This window comes from Phaseolus vulgaris, chromosome 4 (assembly GCF_000499845.2).
Source record: "Phaseolus vulgaris cultivar G19833 chromosome 4, P. vulgaris v2.0, whole genome shotgun sequence".
Lineage (NCBI taxonomy): Eukaryota > Viridiplantae > Streptophyta > Magnoliopsida > Fabales > Fabaceae > Phaseolus > Phaseolus vulgaris.
In genome coordinates this window covers 23127545-23146291 of record NC_023756.2, presented here as the reverse complement: position 1 = coordinate 23146291, position 18747 = coordinate 23127545, and the positions used below count along the sequence as shown (strand labels likewise).

Here is an 18747-nt window from a genome sequence, read left to right as displayed (position 1 = left end):
GAGTGAATGTATATGAATTTGTATGGATCTAACATACAAATATGAACTCAAACTAAAAAGAAAATGCACCAAAGGATTACCAAACACAGAATTATAAATCTGGACTCAAATCAAATCAAGAAACCAAAATTATCAACAAAATCAGCACTACATGGATTTGATGACAAATTAGGAGAAACATGACTTAGACAAAACACAATTAGATTCAGAAATTAAAATGACTCAAGACACATAAAATGAACCAAATAGAATTGCAAATAAGACTCAATTAAACTAAAAACAGAACAACAACACAATTCTTATATGAATTCCTACAGAAATGTGAAAATTAGAAGCTCAAGAACAATTTGAACACAATGCACCGATTGGATTTCTCCAAACAGCACCTAAATCAAATTAAAATGTAAAAAAACAGCAAGACAACATGAAGAATTGAAGAACAACACAGAAATAAGAACACATAAAATTAAAATGAAAGAAGGCACTTAGCTCTTGAAGAACCATAGCTCATGATACCAAATGATGGATTTGTGCCTTCGTATTTTTGGATTTGTTGATGAGTTGCGGAAGCTTCACGATTTGAAGATGGAACAAGGTTCTCCTAGGAGTGGTGGTGACCTTGAAGATGCATGAGAAGCAGGATTTGAGAGTGGTGAGGCCAACTCTACTTGGAAAGGAAAGGTTTATGAAGATTAAGAGCCTAACCTAGGAGGTTTTGGGCAAAGAGTGAGATTGGCACAATTTTGGCAGCAATTCACTCATGTATTAATCTTGAATTTACATGACCCAAGATCCTCTATATATAGCAAGAGAGGGCTGAATATGAAAAGAGAATTGGAGGGAAATTCAAATGTTGGCACATGGGAAGGTGGCTCCTAAATTCAGCACATGTGAGGTAGGTTCTAGAATTCTTCCATGTGCTAAGAGTTCTAGAACCTTACGCTCCACTTAGGCTAAATGTGGGCTGGACCTAAGTTTAATTAGGAGTAGGAAACTCTAATTAAACTTAGGTTAGCATTTTAGGTACCACTTTGCATGTTTCAACAAAAATACAAAAGAATTAAACTATGCTACTTTTGACAAAAATGTAAAAACTATTCTACACTAGAGTTTATGACATGTAGAATGTGTCGTCTTCACCCCTCTTTGACCTTAACTCTAGTGGTTGCCTCAATTTGATATTTTGGTGGCCTTTCAATGGATTGGTGTTGGGGCCTCTTCCATCATTGAAGGTGCATCAGAAGTAGGATTTGAGAGTGGTGAGGCCAACTCTACTCGGAAAGGGAAGGTTTATGAAGATTAAGAGCCTAACCTATGAGGTTTTGGGCAAAGAGTAAAATTGGCACAATTTTGGCAGCAATTCACTCATGTATTAATCTTGAATTTACATGACCCAAGCTCATCTATATATAGCAAGAGAGGGTTGAATATGAAAAGAGAATTGGAGGGAATTTCAAATGAAAAGAACTTTGAAAGTGGAGCCCAGTTTTACACTTAGCACATGGAGCACATGGAGCACATGTAGCATATTTAACATGTGATGGAAAACATTTAGCACATGTTAAATATGGAATATGTGGAAAATGTACCTTGGTTAAACATAACCGACCTTGGTTAAAATTAGGTGTTTTAGAAATCCTAATTTAACTAAGGTTGGTTTTTAGGTGCCAAAGTTAATCTAAGGAAAAATTACAAATAAAATTCCTAATCTAATTTTGACAATAAATTAAAATCTAATCTACACTAGAGTTTATGACATGTAGAATGCGTCCTCTTGACCCCTCTTTGACCATAACTCAAGTGGTTGCCTCAATTTGACATTTTAGTGGCCTTTCAATGGATTGGTGTTGAGGCCTCTTCCATCACCTAGACCTTTGTGAGCTATGATCACACATGACAACCCCCTCCTTAACCATCTTGTTTTTCTTAGAAAGACGATTAGATGCAATATGCCCAAAACCCAGACATTTAAAACATTTTTTACTTGAGGTTTTGGTGGGTGACTTAGGTGTAGAAGTTGAGGGTTTAGAAACTCTAGGATTGTAAGTGGAATCTTTTTCAAATTTGGAAGGAAAGGTTTTTTGAAGAAGTTTGATTTTTTTTCCTTCCATGATGATTTGTAGAAACCATCATTATGAGTAGTTTTGAAATGAGTTTTCTTTAAAAGTTGTGATTCAACCGTGATGGCTAGGTGAACCAATTTTTCCGAAGAGGAATACTCATATAATTCTACCACATCTTGTATTTTTCTTCTTAAACCTTTTTCTTCTTAAACCACTTACAAATCTAGCTATCTTTGACTCCTCATTTTCATGCATGTCAATTTTAGTCAAAGTAGTTTCAAGATCTTTAAAGTACTCATCTACACTTCTAGGTCCTTGTTGAAGTCGTTGGACCTTTAACAGGAATTCCTTGCTATAATGAAGAGGAATAAACCGTGCGCATGAATAATTTTAAATCATCCCAAAAGACCACGGCTGCCCTCTTGTTTATTCCAATGTCCATTACAGTTTGATGCCACCACTGCATGGCATAGTCTAAGAATTATAGGGAAGCTAACCTAACTTTTTGGTCATCTTGGATCTCATACACATTGAAAATTTATTCTACTTTAGCTTCCCATCCTAGATATACATTGGGATCACTTTCCCCATTAAAACTTGGCAATTTAATAAAAGGGAAAGAGGGCGTGGATGGTTGGTGGTTGTGGCGCCTTTCATCATAATGATGCATTCCTCACTCTTCTTTTTCTTCTTGGCTGTCGTAGTGGGTATACTTCCTTGAAGTTCTCCTTAGCTCCCACCTCCTTCCTCTTTGATGTGAATGCAATAACAAGAATACATGATTCTTTGACATTCTTAGGAGCAACTTGAGTTGGTCATGAAATGGCAATTTACTTAGAATTGGATCAATGTTCTAATTCAAGAACTCACCAAGACTTTGCACCAAACCAAAGCTCATATGGAAGTCCATATATTGTCAAATGGAATCAAACAACAATAATGAAGAACAAGAATGGAAAAACCGAACAGCAAAGGAAGACTAAGCTACTGTACCGAACAGAACAATGGAAACAAAGCTGGAAACACAATTTTAATCGGTGCAAATGAAAGGAAACACTAAGAAATGCTAAACTACCGAATGGATTGGAAAGAAATGGAAGAAGAAACACTTATGGAGTTTAACTTGCAGGATTTTGAGACTTGGAGAAGCAATCACGCCACTTGGAACCTTGCTCCAAGATAAGTGAAGGAGTGCCGCCACTTGAAGCTCACCATAGCACACAAGATAAGGCAAAGGAAGAAGAAGACTCAAGACTCACAATTTCTCTCTAAATTTGAGTATAGTCTTTCTACTTCTAAAATCCAAAATCTGATTTGTACAAGGGCAGCACCTTTATTTATAGCCTATAAGGTGCTGAAATGCAAAGCCAAATGTGCCTCAAATGAGACTCAAATTCAGCGCCAACTAGTACATGAAGGAAGTGTGACTTTCCTTCCTAGTTTGGCACCTCCTAACTCCTATCTACACTCCCCCCTAGCCTCCCTTACTACTTACACCTATTTATTACATCCGCACCCCTATTCTATAAAAGAAATAAGAAGAGCCATCTTATTATACTCTTGTCCCAAAGCTCTTGCCATGCTCCTAGTGATTCGTTGGGCTTGGGCCCCTTGTTGGGCTTGGGCCCCTTGTTGGGCTTGGGCCCCTTGTTGGGCTTGGGCTTCATGGGCTTGAGCATCCTCTACTTGGTTTCCATCATACTCCCCGGGTTGGAGAGAATTCGTCCACGAATTTGGGAAACCTGCAGCAAAAGGAGTGAGATCAGTAACATTGAAAGAATTACTACCAAGATAAGTAGTGGGCATATCTAATTCATAGGCATTATCATTAATCCTCTTGATGACTTGGAAAGGGTCATCACCACGAGGCATAAGTTGGGACTTCCTTAGAGAAGGAAATCTATCCTTTCTCAAATGAAGCCAAACCCAATCACCGGACTCAAAGATTAATGCCTTTCTCCTTTGGTTGGCAGTGTCAGCATACTTACCAACTTTCTTCTCAATTTGTAACTTGATGCAGTTATGCAAATCCTTAATAAAAGAAGCCTTTTCAAAACCGTCTTTGCATAGAACCTCATCAAGTACAGGAATGGGAAGAAGATCTAGAGGTGTGAGGGGATTAAACCCATAAACAACCTCAAAAGGAGAATGGTTAGTGGTGGAATTTACTACCCTATTATAAGAAAATTCAACATGAGGTAGTAAATCCTCCCAAGCCCTTGGATTCCCGGAAATAAAGCATGTCAATAATTGACCCAGAGTTTTATTAACCACTTCGGTTTGACCATCAGTTTGGGGGTGGCAAGTAGTAGAAAACAGAAGTTTTGTGCCAAGTTTCCCCCATAAGGTCCTCCAAAAGTGACTTAAGAACTTAGAATCCCTATCGGATACTATACTTCTAGGATGTCCATGTAAACAAACAACTTCCTTGAAGAAGAGATTTGCAATATGGCATGCATCATCCACTTTGTGGCATGGAATAAAATGAGCCATTTTAGAAAAACGGTCCACTACCACAAAGATGGAATCCTTACACTTCGATGTCTTGGGCAGTCCTAAGATAAAATCCATAGAAATATCAACCCAAGGCATTGTAGGGATAGGAAGAGGGGTATATAAGCCATGGGGTTGGACCTTAGATTTAGCCTTCCTACATGCTATACATCTATCACAGAAGGTATGTACGGATTTGCGCATGTGAGGCCAAAAGAAGTGTTCATGCAATGTTTCTAAGGTCTTAGCTACCCCAAAATGTCCCATAAGCCCACCCTCATGAGCCTCTCTAACAAGAGATTGTCTTATGGATCCTTGGGGAACACAAAGTCTTTTTCCTTTGAAAAGAAAACCATTATGTAAGAAAAAGTCTTTGTGACCTCCCTTGGAACACTCTTGATAGATTAGAGAGAAATCTAAGTCATCATGATAAAGTTCCTTTATGTGATCAAATCCTTAATATTGAACATTCAAAACATTTAACAAGGTATATCTTCTTGAAAGAGCATCGACCACCACATTAATTTTACCTTGTTTATGTTTGATCACATAAGGAAATTGCTCAATAAACTCCACCCACTTAGCATGTCTCTTATTAAGCTTGCTTTGGCTTTTCAAATATTTAAGGGACTCATGATCACTATGGATCACAAATTCCTTTGGAAAAAGATAATGTTGCCAATTTTGCAAAGCTCTAACAAGAGCATAAAGTTCTTTATCATAAGTGGAGTAATTGAGATGACTCCCTTTGAGTTTCTCACTAAAATAAGCTATGGGGTGTCCTTCTTGAAGGAGGACGGCCCCAATGCCTATATTAGAGGCATCACACTCTATTTCAAATGTCTTAGCAAAGTTAGGAAGGGCTAGAATGGGGGCTTTAGTTAATTTATCCTTCAAAGTTTGAAAAGCGTTTTCTTGCTCTTGTCCCCACTTAAAAACCACATCCTTCTTTACTATGGCATTTAAAGGTGCGGCAATTGTACTAAAGTCTTTCACAAACCGCCTATAAAAACTAGCAAGTCCATGAAAACTTCGTACTTCATTGACATTGGTGGGTGTAGGCCAATGTTGAATTGCTGCAACTTTTGTTTGATCTACATGCACCCCTTTATGACTAACCACAAACCCTAGGAAGTCTATATGATCTAATGCAAAAAAACATTTAGCATGATTGGCATACAATTTTTCCTTCCTAAGGGTTTCTAAAACTTGTCTAACATGTGACTCATGATCTTCTAAAGACAAGCTATATATAAGAATATCATCAAAGTAAACCACAACAAACTTGCCAATGATTGCTCTTAAAACATGATGCATGAGTCGCATGAAGGTACTAGGAGCATTAGTCAAGCCAAAAGGCATGACCAACCACTCATATAAACCAAATTTGGTCTTAAAAGCGGTTTTCCATTCATCACCATGTTTAATTCGAATTTGATTGTAACCACTCTTAAGATCAATTTTGGAAAATATTTTAAACCCATGTAACTCATCCAACAAGTCATCTAAACTAGGAATGGGATGCCTATATTTGATGGTGATGTTATTTATAGCGCGACAATCCGTACACATCCTCCATGTCCCATCCTTTTTTGGGACAAGTATGACAGGCATATCACATGGGCTCATGCTATCTTGTACCCACCCCTTAGCTAATAAATCCTCAACTTGTCTTTGAATTTCTTTGGTCTCTTGGGGATTGGTCCTATATGCAGGGCGATTTGGTAAAGAAACCCCGGGCATGAAGTCTATTTGGTGTTCAATCCCTCTTAGAGGTGGTAAGCCTTTAGGAGGATCTTGAAACACATCTTCATATTCCTTTACCAAATGGTCCAAACATGTGGGACTATCCTTAGCCGACTCATATTCAATAGGTCTAGGAATAGCTAAAAAAAATAGGCTTATGAGTAACTATTACCTTTTTAACTTGTTGGGAAGATATGAGAAAGCTTCTCTTGGAATTTTTTATATCTTTTTCTTTCTCTCTCTTTTCTCTCATTTTGACTTGGTCCTCATGGACTTCCTTTGGAGAGAGAGATTTAAGAATGACGTTGTGCCCATGGAAGTTAAAAGAAATTTTGTTTGTAAAGCCATCATGAAAAACTTTTCGATCAAATTGCCATGGCCTACCTAAAAGTATGTGAGTAGCTTCCATTGGAACAACATCACACAAGACCTCATCTTTATATTTACCAATGGAAAATGTAATGAGGACTTGCTTGTTCACCACTAACTCACCCACCTCACTCAACCATTGTAACTTGTAGGGCTTGGCATGAGAGATGGTAGGCAATCCAAGTTTGTCTACCACTCTTGTGCTTGCCACATTAGCACAACTCCCCCCATCCACAATCAAAGAGCATACTCTATCATTAATAAGACACCTTGAATGAAAAATATTTTCTCTTTGAGTTTCATCAAAAGGTTTTAAAACTTGTCCAAGCATGCGTCTTATTACTAATAGGTCACCCTCATGTGGGCTTTCACTCTCACTCTCACTTGGGGATCTAGAAGGTGAGGAATGTCTAGAAGATTCGGACTCATGCTCACTACCACCTACCCCATCATGCATATACATAGTTCGTTTAGTAGGGCAATTAGAAGCAATATGTCCATAGCTTAAGCATTTAAAACACTTCTTACTAGACGATCTAGGTGGTGATTTAGGCCTAGAATTGGAAGTGGAAGGCTTAGACTCTCTAGGTTTGAAAGTAGAGTCCTTAGAAGGGATATTTGAAAAGGAATTATTTTTATTTTTCCAAGAAGAGTGGTAGTAGTTATCCTTAGAAGAATTTTTGAAAGCATTTTTCCTTGCAAGTTGATTTTCAATTTTACTAGCAAGGTGCACCACATTTTCCAAAGAAGAATATTCTTGTAACTCTACCACGTCTTGAATGTCCCTTCAAAGGCCACTCACAAACCTAGCTATCTTAGCTTCCTCACTCTCATCCATATTAATTCGAATTAAAAGCGTGTCTAGTTGTTTAAAATAATCATCCACACTTAGTGTGCCTTGATGAAACCGTTGGAGTTTCAACATTAGGTCTTTCCTAAAGTGTGGGGGTACGAATCTAGCGCGTAAACATGCTTTCAAATCGTTCCAAGAGACCACTTGCGGCCTCTTGTGTAGGTCAATGTCCATGAGATATTGATGCCACCATTGCATGGCATAGTCCAAAAATTTTAAAGAAGCTAATCTAACCCTATGCTCATCTCTAACCCCATTTACATTAAAAATTTGGTCAACCTTAGCCTCCCATCCTAAGTATACATTGGGATCACTTTCACCACTAAAACTAGGAAGTTTTACATTAGGAGAACAAGGGCCAGCCACATGTTGGCGCCTCTCTTCATGGTGATGATGCCTTGGCCGTGCATTGTCTTCATAAAAACCATGAGAAGAATGTGAATGTCTTGAAGAATGTCGAAGAGGAGGATGAGGTCTTCTCACCCTATTTTGATGGATTTCTTCACGGTTTAACTCCAAACTTTGGAGTTTTGCCTCCATTTGTCTTATCACCTCAAGATAGTGAGCATTGGATTGCTTGGCATTCTTTAAGTCTTCAAAAAGGCTGCCTTTTGGGGTGAGCACGGTTTGGAGGACTCTCCACTAGAAAAATGAGCCATGATCAAAAAATACAAAAAAACAGAAAACAAACAGTGAAAGAAACTTGTTAGACAAATAAAAGTGAGATATAGGTTGCTGGAAAATGCCCAAGAAAGTTCTCAAGCCACTCCAAGAAAGTATGTTGTCCTCAACCAAGCCTTTCTTGCGGAATGGAGGAGCTTCAAATGAAATAATGTCACAGCAAACCAACTTACTTAAGAACAAGTCTCCACACAACTTTTAGAAGAACAAAAAGACAAGCAAGAAAAGGTATAAACAAGAAAAGCTAAACCAAAAACAGAAAGCAATGTATGACAAACTAGAAAAGAATATGAATGAAAGACAAGCAAGAAAATAAGGAACTCAATGAATAAAGAAGGCACACCAAAAGAGTCCTAAAGAAAGTGCTAGAGTAGATTGAAGAAAACAGAAAACAGCTACTGGAAAAAAATAAATTTAATGCAAACTGTGCTATGTTTACAGATTTAACTGGAATGATTGAAAGCGAACTGGAATGTGAAAAATTAGCCACAGAAACTTCAATTTCTTAACTCAATAATGGCACTGGAATGAGGTAAAAACAGTAAGCCAATTGAGAGAAATAAATTTTTTAAAATTGCTGCCCAATTACCGTATTCTTTTCGGCAGTATTGTACACTTTCCGTATTTTATTTATCATTTTTTGTGTACTTGGAATTTTTGAGTAATTCTTTTTTCTATGCTTTTGTAACACTTTGAAGAATGTAAATCCAAATTTTCACAAATTTCCCATGAGCCAATTAATTGCAGTAAATTGAAACAGTAGCACGTTTGTAAGAAAACAGAGTATCCTATTTAGGAATGAAAAACAGTATGATGAACTAACAAAGACATAATGGAAAGTATGTAAAGGAACTTGTATAGAATGAAGATACAAGCATGAACTCAAATCTAAAAATGAAAATGCACAAAGGATCAAGCAATAAACTCAAAAAAACAGAAAGTAAACCAAAGCAAGAAACAATCAAAGCAATAAAAGTACTACAAGAAGTAATGACAATTATGGAATAACATGACTAAGACAAAACTTGACATGATTACAAAATTAAAAGACATATCACAAGATATAACAAAAAGTGAAAGGAAGCTTAAGGTTAGCTCTAGGAAGGAGAGTGTCATTCCAAAAGAGCAGCCATACTCATATGAACAATGAGTGCCATAATCCTTTTCACAAACACTTGGTGTAACAAAAGAAAAAAACAGCAAGGAAACTCAAAATAAATCCTAAAACAGAATGGTAAACAGCTTGAATTAAAGAGCTCTTGAAAGTAAAGTGCAATACAACTCAAAATTTAAGCAAAAACAAGCCTAGACTCTAGATACCACATGATGTGAATGCAATAACAAGAATACATAATTCTTTGACATTCTTAGGAGCAACTTGAGTTGGTCATGAAATGGCACTTTACTTAGAATTGGATCAATGTTCTAATTCAAGAACTCACCAAGACTTTGCACCAAACCAAAGCTCATATGGAAGTCCATATATTGTCAAATGGAATCAAACAACAATAATGAAGAACAAGAATGGAAAAACCGAACAGCAAAGGAAGACTAAGCTACTGTACCGAACAGAACAATGGAAACAAAGCTGGAAACACAATTTTAATCGGTGCAAATGAAAGGAAACACTAAGAAATGCTAAACTACCGAATGGATTGGAAAGAAATGGAAGAAGAAACACTTATGGAGTTTAACTTGCTGGATTTTGAGACTTGGAGAAGCAATCACGCCACTTGGAACCTTGCTCCAAGATAAGTGAAGGAGTGTCGCCACTTGAAGCTCACCATTGCACACAAGATAAGGCAAAGGAAGAAGAAGACTCAAGACTCACAATTTCTCTCTAAATTTGAGTATAGTCTCTCTACTTCTAAAATCCAAAATCTGATTTGTACAAGGGCAGCACCTTTATTTATAGCCTATAAGGTGCTGAAATGCAAAGCCAAATGTGCCTCAAATGAGACTCAAATTCAGCGCCAACTAGTGCATGAAGGAAGTGTGACTTTCCTTCCTAGTTTGGCACCTCCTAACTCCTATCTACACTCCCCCCTAGCCTCCCTTACTACTTACACCTATTTATTACATCCGCACCCCTATTCTATAAAAGAAATAAGAAGAGCCATCTTATTATACTCTTGTCCCAAAGCTCTTGCCATGCTCCTAGTGATTCGTTGGGCTTGGGCCCTTTGTTGGGCTTGGGCTTCATGGGCTTGAGCATCCTCTACTTGGTTTCCATCACTCTTGGTTGTCTATCGTGTGTCATTTCAAGTCTTTGAAGTCTCTCTTCCAATTGCCGCATGTCTTCTTCTTTTTGGGATAATGCTCTTTTGGGCTAATGCTCCTTTTGGGCCAATAAAAAAGATAAGCCATAAAAATTGCACAAAACAATTAGTGAAAGAAAAGTTAATAACTCTCTCCTCACTTGTGTCACTCTTTTGTGTAGCAAAGAAGAGAATTGAAGAAAGCACTCAAAAAGAAATTTCTCTCAACAAAGGTGTATCTTGATGTTGCAAACTCTCCAATGAAAAAGGACAAAGCCCTTAACACTTGATCTCAAAAGAACCACAACAAAAAGAATTTTTAAAAGACAAACAAGAAAAGCTTAAAACAAAGAAGCTAAACCAAGTTGGAAAAAGAGATGATAACAAAACTTTTAAGGAAAAACAAACAAGAAAAGCACACAAAAGACTCTAAGACACTTACTAAACCTTTAACAATGAAGTTTTCTTTTCTTTAGAAATTGTCAAAGCAAAAGGATAAAAATTCCAAAAGATTGAAATCAATTTGCCAAATAAAATGAATCCACTATTTTTGAAATGTTGCTCTTGAAAAGATTGGAACAAAATAATTTGCGCAACTTCTCTTCTTTTTTTTTATACTTGTGTTTGGTTTATGGAAATAAGATGTCCATAATTTTTGTCATGCATATTTTCATTACCTCTAAGTATCACCAAAAAGTTTAGGATTCAAATTAAATGAACACTTGAAAACTATGTTCGGAACTTAAATCTACTTCTACTCAAACAAATTCAGTTACTTTTATACCTTCACAATTAAAAGCAAAGTAAGTAGAAGCAATTAAGGACTCCTAGAAACACTAAGAACATATGACTCAAGCAAAAAAAGTAAGAACAAAAATGGACATAATATAAACATTCAAAAGCGAAAAAGAAGTGTTGATGAATAAAAATGCCGAAAAAGTAAAGGCTAGATTTAAATTTGCTTGAATGTAAAGGCAAGAAATTAATTAGGCTTAAATGTAAAAGCATATATGCTCAAAAAACCAAAAGTTCTGAATACCACATGATGTGAGTTGATTTTAGATTTATCCATTTTAGATATGACACTTTACTTATGATTGAGATTTTAGCAATTATATGGTGAGAACCCAAAGAAGATCCCCACTGGACACGAACTTAACAAAGTGGTTAAGTAAGTGTGAAGGTTCACTTCTAAAGGGCAAAGGAAAAATACAAGTATATGATGATTGATGATGAAGGGCGAAAATTAAATGAACATGGAAGGAATCATAAAAGCAAGATGGAAACCGAATTGACAATGGAAGAAAATAAGAACATAAGAACACAAAGATAAATGGATTAATGGAAAAATGGAGGAGATGAAGGACAGAAATGCTTATGTGGTGGAAGAGAGTTGGTCACGCCACTTGGAGTGTGGTTTTCCTCTAAGATAAGTGTTGATGGTCGCCACTTGAGGACTCTCCAATTACTTAAGATAAGACCTAATGCTAAGAGGAATCAAGCCTCACAAACACCTTACACAATTTGTGCAGAGTAACTTTTCTATTCAATTTCAACATGAAAATACAAGGAGGAAGGCACCCTATTTATAGGAGATGGTGCCTTGGAAAACAAGAAGCAAGGGTAAGAGGGTAAATGTGTGAGGGGAGCTGCCTTTAGGGTTTGACTAAGTCAAAACCACACCTTAAGCCACTTCCTTTAGAAACTAGGTCAAAAACAAACTAAAATGATAACTACACCCCTTATTATGCTAAAGGCACCTATTCTACTGCAATTACAAATAAAAGCACTAGCTAATGCTCAGCTCCCAAGGCCTGGGCTTTACTCCTTGTGATCCTCTAGGGCAGGCTAGGTGCTGAAGCATTGACTAGTGGATCCTGACCTAGCCTTGTGTCTTGAGTCATGCTCCTAGTCATCCTCATGGAAGGTTGGGCTTGGTCAGTGGGCGCACTGAGTAGCGAGTTCGAGATGAAGGACTTGGTGTCTTCAAGAAAGATATTCGGGATTGAGATCTCTAGACGATGTGAGTTGAGTCATCTATATTTGTCTCATGATACCTATATCAGAAAAATCCTTGAAAAGTCTGTCATGACAAAATTGAAACTTATTTCCACATAGGGATGCCAATGCGGGGCGGGTCGGCCTGCAACCCACTACCAAAAGCGCGGGGTGGGCTCACGAATCTAGCCCGCTGACCCGCTTAGCGCAGGTTAGCCCGCTGGCCCACATAAATAAATAAAAAATTATTTTATTTTTTCTATAAAAAAAGTCATACCCCACCCATTCATTATTGCATTGTGACCTTTATTTTATTTTATTTTTAAAAAATTGAATTTAATGTACTAAAGAAGGAATGTTTTATTTTAATCATCTACATGGAAAATAAATGTAAAACAAAACTTTGATTATTTTTAATCAAGCCTTCTAACAACCCTCATATTTTTATCTTAATGGACTGTGAGCTTGCTCTGATACCCCTTGATTGAGTTCTTGATGCTCCATGCATTTTCAAGCCGATTGGAATGAAATGAGGCTACCGGAAGTTGTATTTGAATGAAGGAAGGATTGGAGTAGAAGTTTGAGAAAGTGGAGTCTTAATTCTCGGTTTCTCCTAGCCCAGGTTCACTTGAACTCTAGCAAAGAGAGAGTTGAGACAAGAGAATGAATGGTTCTAAATTTAGCCAGAGTTTCATTACTAAAATAAGTATGAATTTAGAAGAGGATGAGTGCTTTATTTATAGGAGAAAAGGAGAGGAGTAGCATGCCGTGGAAGCTACCTGACAAGTTAGAGTTAGAGTTTTGTGCCTTGCCGCTCAAGCTTCTTCAAACCCTAGCTTGCAAAACAAGTTAAGGTTTCTAGAAGCTCTCAATAGGCCTTTTAGACTCATAAGGTTAGGGTTACTCCTACTATATATTTGGCCTAGAATACATGGCCAAAAACTGGAAACCCTATTCTACTATTTAAAGTTTTTACAAGGCTTAAGAGAGAAAATATCTTCTACTATGTCTCTTCTTTTAGCCTTAGTGTGGTGGTTGAATATGTTTGGATGGTTCTCCATCAGCACCAATAATAAATACCTTCATAAATGGCTTTGCGTCAAGGCACAATAATCAACAATGTGCATCGTCGCATTAGTCCTCAATAAATGACTTTTCATCAGCGAATGCAACACTATAATATGCATCGTTACATCATTCGTCGATAATATATTTTCATCAGCATAAACAACTCAAAAATATGTTCCACGTGTTAGGAATCTGATCGGCACCAATGTTCTAACATCACTTTATTGTTTAATGTGCTCACACTCAGACCCATAAAAACAGTTGATCTAATATACATTGTTCATTTTACATGTCACGAAAATCATGTGTATTTGTATCTCAATCATTCCTCATCTACAAATTCAACCATCCACCACACTCAAACCATTCAACTAAAAATCTTCTTGAGGAAACATACAAAATCTTCCTTCTTTCCATAACGTGAAAATCCATCTTTAAATAACCAAATTTACATCATAGACATGAAATTTTTTTCAATTTTGATCTTGATCTTGTGTTTATATATGGTCGAATAACGAACCTAATGAATGATTTCACTTTAAATGTCTATATTCTAAATTGTTCTACATCCCACACAAATGTACCTTATCTCATTTGAAATAAAAAAAAAAGTGTGCATCACTTTGGGACCTCCCAATCAAATAACATTGAAGAAGTTGTACTACCGTCAACCTCAACTAACAGAATAAAATCAAATTAGGTATGATGTTGTTCAGATATTAACTGATGACAATGTCTATCGATTGTTAATGTGGAAGTCGCAAATCTCATTTGCTACAATGATTGAACCGTATACCAAGTTAACAAGATTTACAAAAGAAATTTTGCGGCTTATAAATTCACCAATTGCATCAAGATCTTCCATAAATCAAGACCCAATCACTTCCACTAAAGCAATAATTTACTACGGCAGACTTATCCAACGTGCTACCATAATATCAAGTCCAAATGATTATGGTCTAACCTACATATGTTGCAACCCTAGAAAAATGTCAATTACACGTAATTGGTCTTTCAATAAGCGATTTGACAACATATTCAAAGTACTATAACATGGAAACCAAAAAGAAATTATAGGAATCAACTAATGACGTTCAATTCGAGTTATTGATAAAAAAAACTCATACACGACTCAATACAAATATAAAATCATGCTGACTTCGCACAAACGATAAACCATTGAAAAAGAATTCAACTTCTTAACCCATGTGTGCATCGTGAAGAATCAACCGGCAACATTGAAATGTTTGTCTAAATATCATAAAAATGTTTGTCTAAATAAAAGAGTTACACAGAGTAACACCTAATCAACTATCTTGTAAAATAAATAAATAAAAAAGAAATAATTAAGAAATAGACCAAAAATATATATTATTAGAAAGAAATGGAGAAAAATCAACTTTCAATAATATTAATATTACTAGTTATATTTTATTATTAATATTTTCTTATAATGATATGCTATTAACGAGAAGGTGAAGTTGGAAAAATTGTCAGTCATAAAATAAAGTTGGATAATCTGTAAGTATATAGACAAACAAAAGTGTGACATAAAAAATGCGTGGAAGTTTAGTTAAGTTTCACCATTTTTTTATATCTTTTTTTTTCAAATAACCAATTTTCACTAACTGATGTGAATGTAACTACAAGAATACATGATTCTTTGACATTCTTAGGAGCAACTTGAGCTGGTCATAAATGGCACCTTACTTTAGAATTGGATCAATGTTCTAATTCAAGAACTCACCAAACTTAGCACCAACCAAGACTCATATGGAAGTCCATATATTGTCAAATGGAATCAAACACAAGGAATGAAGAACAAGAATTGAAAACTGGACAGAATTGAGAAACTAAGCTACTGAACCGAACCAAAATAAAGAAACAAAGCTGGAAAAACAGAATTAAACGGTGCAAATGAAAGGAAAGACTAGGAAATTAAAAACTGCCGAATGAAATTGGAAGAACATGAAGGAAGAAGAACACTTATAGAAGAAGCTTGCTGGATTTTGAGAATTGGAAGACACTTCACGCCACTTGGTTCCTTGACCCAAGATAAGTGATGGAATGCCGCCACTTGAAGCTCGCCATAGCTCACAAGATAAGGCAAAGGAAGAAGAAGACTCAAGACTCACAATTTCTCTCCAAATTTGAGTATAGTCTCTCTACTATAAAATTCCAATCTCAATTGTGAAGGACCTAAGCCCTCCTTTTATAGGAGTAAGGGCTGGTCATTTACATAGCTTATTCCCTAAGCTACCCAAAAAACTCCTAAGATCACACCCCCCTTACTAAGCTCACTCCCCAAGCTTCTAGAATTTGCTAAACTAAAGCCTAAAGATGCTTTTACAAAAGAGGTGTCTCATGTTTCCCTCTAAGCACCTTTCTAAACATTATTCTATATTATTTACAATTTAAAAGAAACTATAAAGAGAGATATTTAATATGAAGTCTATTATTTGAGAGTTTGTAGACTTCTTTATCTTTAGGCTTGATCTTCTCTTTGACTTCTTTTAATTTGTGAGAAGACTAGAAGGAAGAACTTCAAATGTGTAGGTGAAAATCTTCTTCCTTCATTAATAAAATCCTCTCCTAGTGGATATCCATCACTAACTTTCTTGTCTTTTCACTCCAAACAAACAAAAGGGAAGGTGTATTTTATAAATTAAAGTTAAAATAAGGATTAGAAAGTTTGAAAAGAGATTTTAGATTTTAGAACCTAACACACGCTTCCTAATATATGTTTAAGATTTGTGATTTGAGTTTTAGTTAGTTTGGTTAATAAAGTACTCAAACAATCAAATTTTGGACATCCAAATGGACTAAATAGAGAGGCGTGTAATATAAATAATATAATTCACAATCACTCTACAAATAAAATAAAATTCACAAGTTTTTTTTTTCTTGTTCTTTCTCTGTTATTTCTTTTTTATCACTTTCCAGGAACAAAGTTGGTGGCATAGGCCCAGGCATTGTTGTTGACTGGGTCAGCAAGGTGATCTGCAAGGTTTTCCAAAGGTCCCTTTCCAGTGACAATGGCTTGAACGAAGAAACCAAACATGGAGAACATGGCCAATCTCCCATTCTTCAACTCTTTAACCTTCAACTCAGCAAAGGCCTCTGGGTCATCAGCAAGGCCCAATGGGTCGAAGCTCCCACCCGGGTAGATTGGGTCAGTCACCTCACCCAAAGGCCCACCAGCAATGCGATAACCCTCCACTGCACCCATCAAGATCACCTGTGTGGCCCAGATGGCAAGGATGCTCTGTGCATGGACTAAGCTTGGGTTGCCCAAGTAGTCAAGCCCACCCTCACTGAATATCTGAGACCCAGCCTTGAACCACACGGCCTCTCCGAACTTCACACCGTTGCGGGCCAAGAGTTCTGGGAACACACAACCCAAAGCTCCCAACATAGCCCATCTGGAGTGAATGACTTCCAGTTCACGGTTTTTGGCAAAAGTCTCTGGGTCAGCAGAAAGGCCAGCAGTGTCCCAGCCGTAGTCACCTGGGAATTGGCCAGTGAGGTAGGAAGGGGCCTCACCGGAGAATGGGCCCAAGTACTTGACGCGATCTGGGCCGTACCATGGGCTTCCAGAAGAAACCGACTTGGAGGCTGTCTTCCTCATGGAAATCCTTCCACCAGAGATGTCGGGGGTGGCAGGGGAAAGCTTGATGGCTTGGCCTGCCAGTGACGGTGAAGAGAGAGCCATTGTGGAAGCAGCCATTGTGGTGTTTGTATTGCAGAATAAATAAAAGAATTAAAAGGTTTGTAAGTGAATGAATGAGTTTTGTTAATGCATGTATTCCTATTATATAACTTCAACATCAATGGGTTTTTATCTTTACGAGATCTATACCTCATTTTCTATTGGTTTGGTGTATCCATTTTGTCCACTTGTCGATTTCTAACCCTTTGTTTTCATCCGTTCACAACACAGATGAAGTATCTTATAAAATATCACTCAAGCAAATCCTATCCAATAAAAAGTTGCCACTTGTGATTTTGGATAGGCTACGTCCAATATATTCATGCATTAATAATGTCGCCATTTCATATCCACATAAATTCCTGTGACTTAGTAATTCTAATATTTTCATACATCTCCAATATTATACATGCATTAATAATGTCAGCATTTCATATCCACATAAATTGATGTGACTTAGAAAGATTCGATGGTCAAATCGTTCACGAGAATGATTTCTTTTTTAACTTTATTTTTACAATTTACCATATTTCTTTGGATGGATGAGCATGTAGTCCTTTATAACTATCGTTGTCTTGCTAGGTTATTTGTCTGTGTGGGATTTGATTCGTGAGAGGGGGCGTAGGCCTACCTCTTCCCGACGTTGGCTACCCTACGAGGGTGGCTACTTCCTTAACTTTCATCTTTGCCGTATAGAGTTCGGGCGTAACTGGGAATCATGCCTTCTTTCGTGGGAGGCTAAATTGCTCCTTTTGGTGCGATGTTCTGTGGAAGATTTTTACAATTTACCTAGGTGATCTTGCGCCCAGCGGGCTCGTTTTGGAGGTCCATACTGCCTGCCTCCAACTTATCTGTGCAGCCCCTCGGGGAAAGGGTCTCTTTTATCGTTAACGAACCATATTGTTCTCGGACAGGGTGATCCCTTGTAAGAGGGAGATTCCCTCGGGGAACCATATTACTTCCGCTCTTGATTATCACCACAAGGGGAGTCTTATTTATTTCTGTGAACCGTACTATTCTCGAACTTGGTGAACTTACGTAAGAGGGAGGTCCACTCGGGGAACCATATTACTTCCGCTCTTTACTTTATCACTACAAGGGAGAGGTTCATTTCCCTCAGTGAACCATACTATTCTCGAACTTGATGAACTTACGTAAGAGGGAGGTCCACTCGGGGAACCATATTACTTCCGTTCTTTACTTTATCACTACAAGGGAGAGGTTCATTTATCTCGGCGAACCATACTATTCTCGAACTTGGTGAACTTACGTAAGAGGGAGGTCCACTCGGGGAACCATATTACTTTCACTCTTTACTTTATCACTACAGGGGAGAAGTTCATTTATCTCGCAATGTACTTTAACTGAACAACTTTTATTTGGGTGACCTCGTTAAAAACCCTTGCAAGGGAAAAAGAGTGTCCCCATAAACGTGTACAAATGCAAAGTTTAACTAAAGTAACATTTTAGGTTGGTCGCATTCCAAGTGCGAGGAATCGCACCACCCTC

The 18747-nt window shown here is 37.2% G+C and overlaps 1 protein-coding gene across 1 annotated transcript; it reads right to left on the bottom strand.

Annotated features, from left to right (window-relative positions):
* Positions 1-16347: 16347 nt before the first annotated feature.
* LOC137837457 (chlorophyll a-b binding protein, chloroplastic-like) lies at positions 16348-17451 on the bottom strand. Its single transcript, XM_068646442.1, has one exon. It carries the CDS (start codon positions 17254-17256, stop codon positions 16462-16464), a length of 795 nt encoding a protein of 264 aa, XP_068502543.1. The 5' UTR covers positions 17257-17451; the 3' UTR covers positions 16348-16461.
* Between the last annotated feature and the right edge of the window lie 1296 nt (positions 17452-18747).

Excerpts from the sequence above, each read along its gene's own strand:
- LOC137837457 (XM_068646442.1), bottom strand. The coding sequence starts at position 17,256 with ATGGCTGCTTCCACAATGGCTCTCTCTTCACCGTCACTGGCAGGCCAA.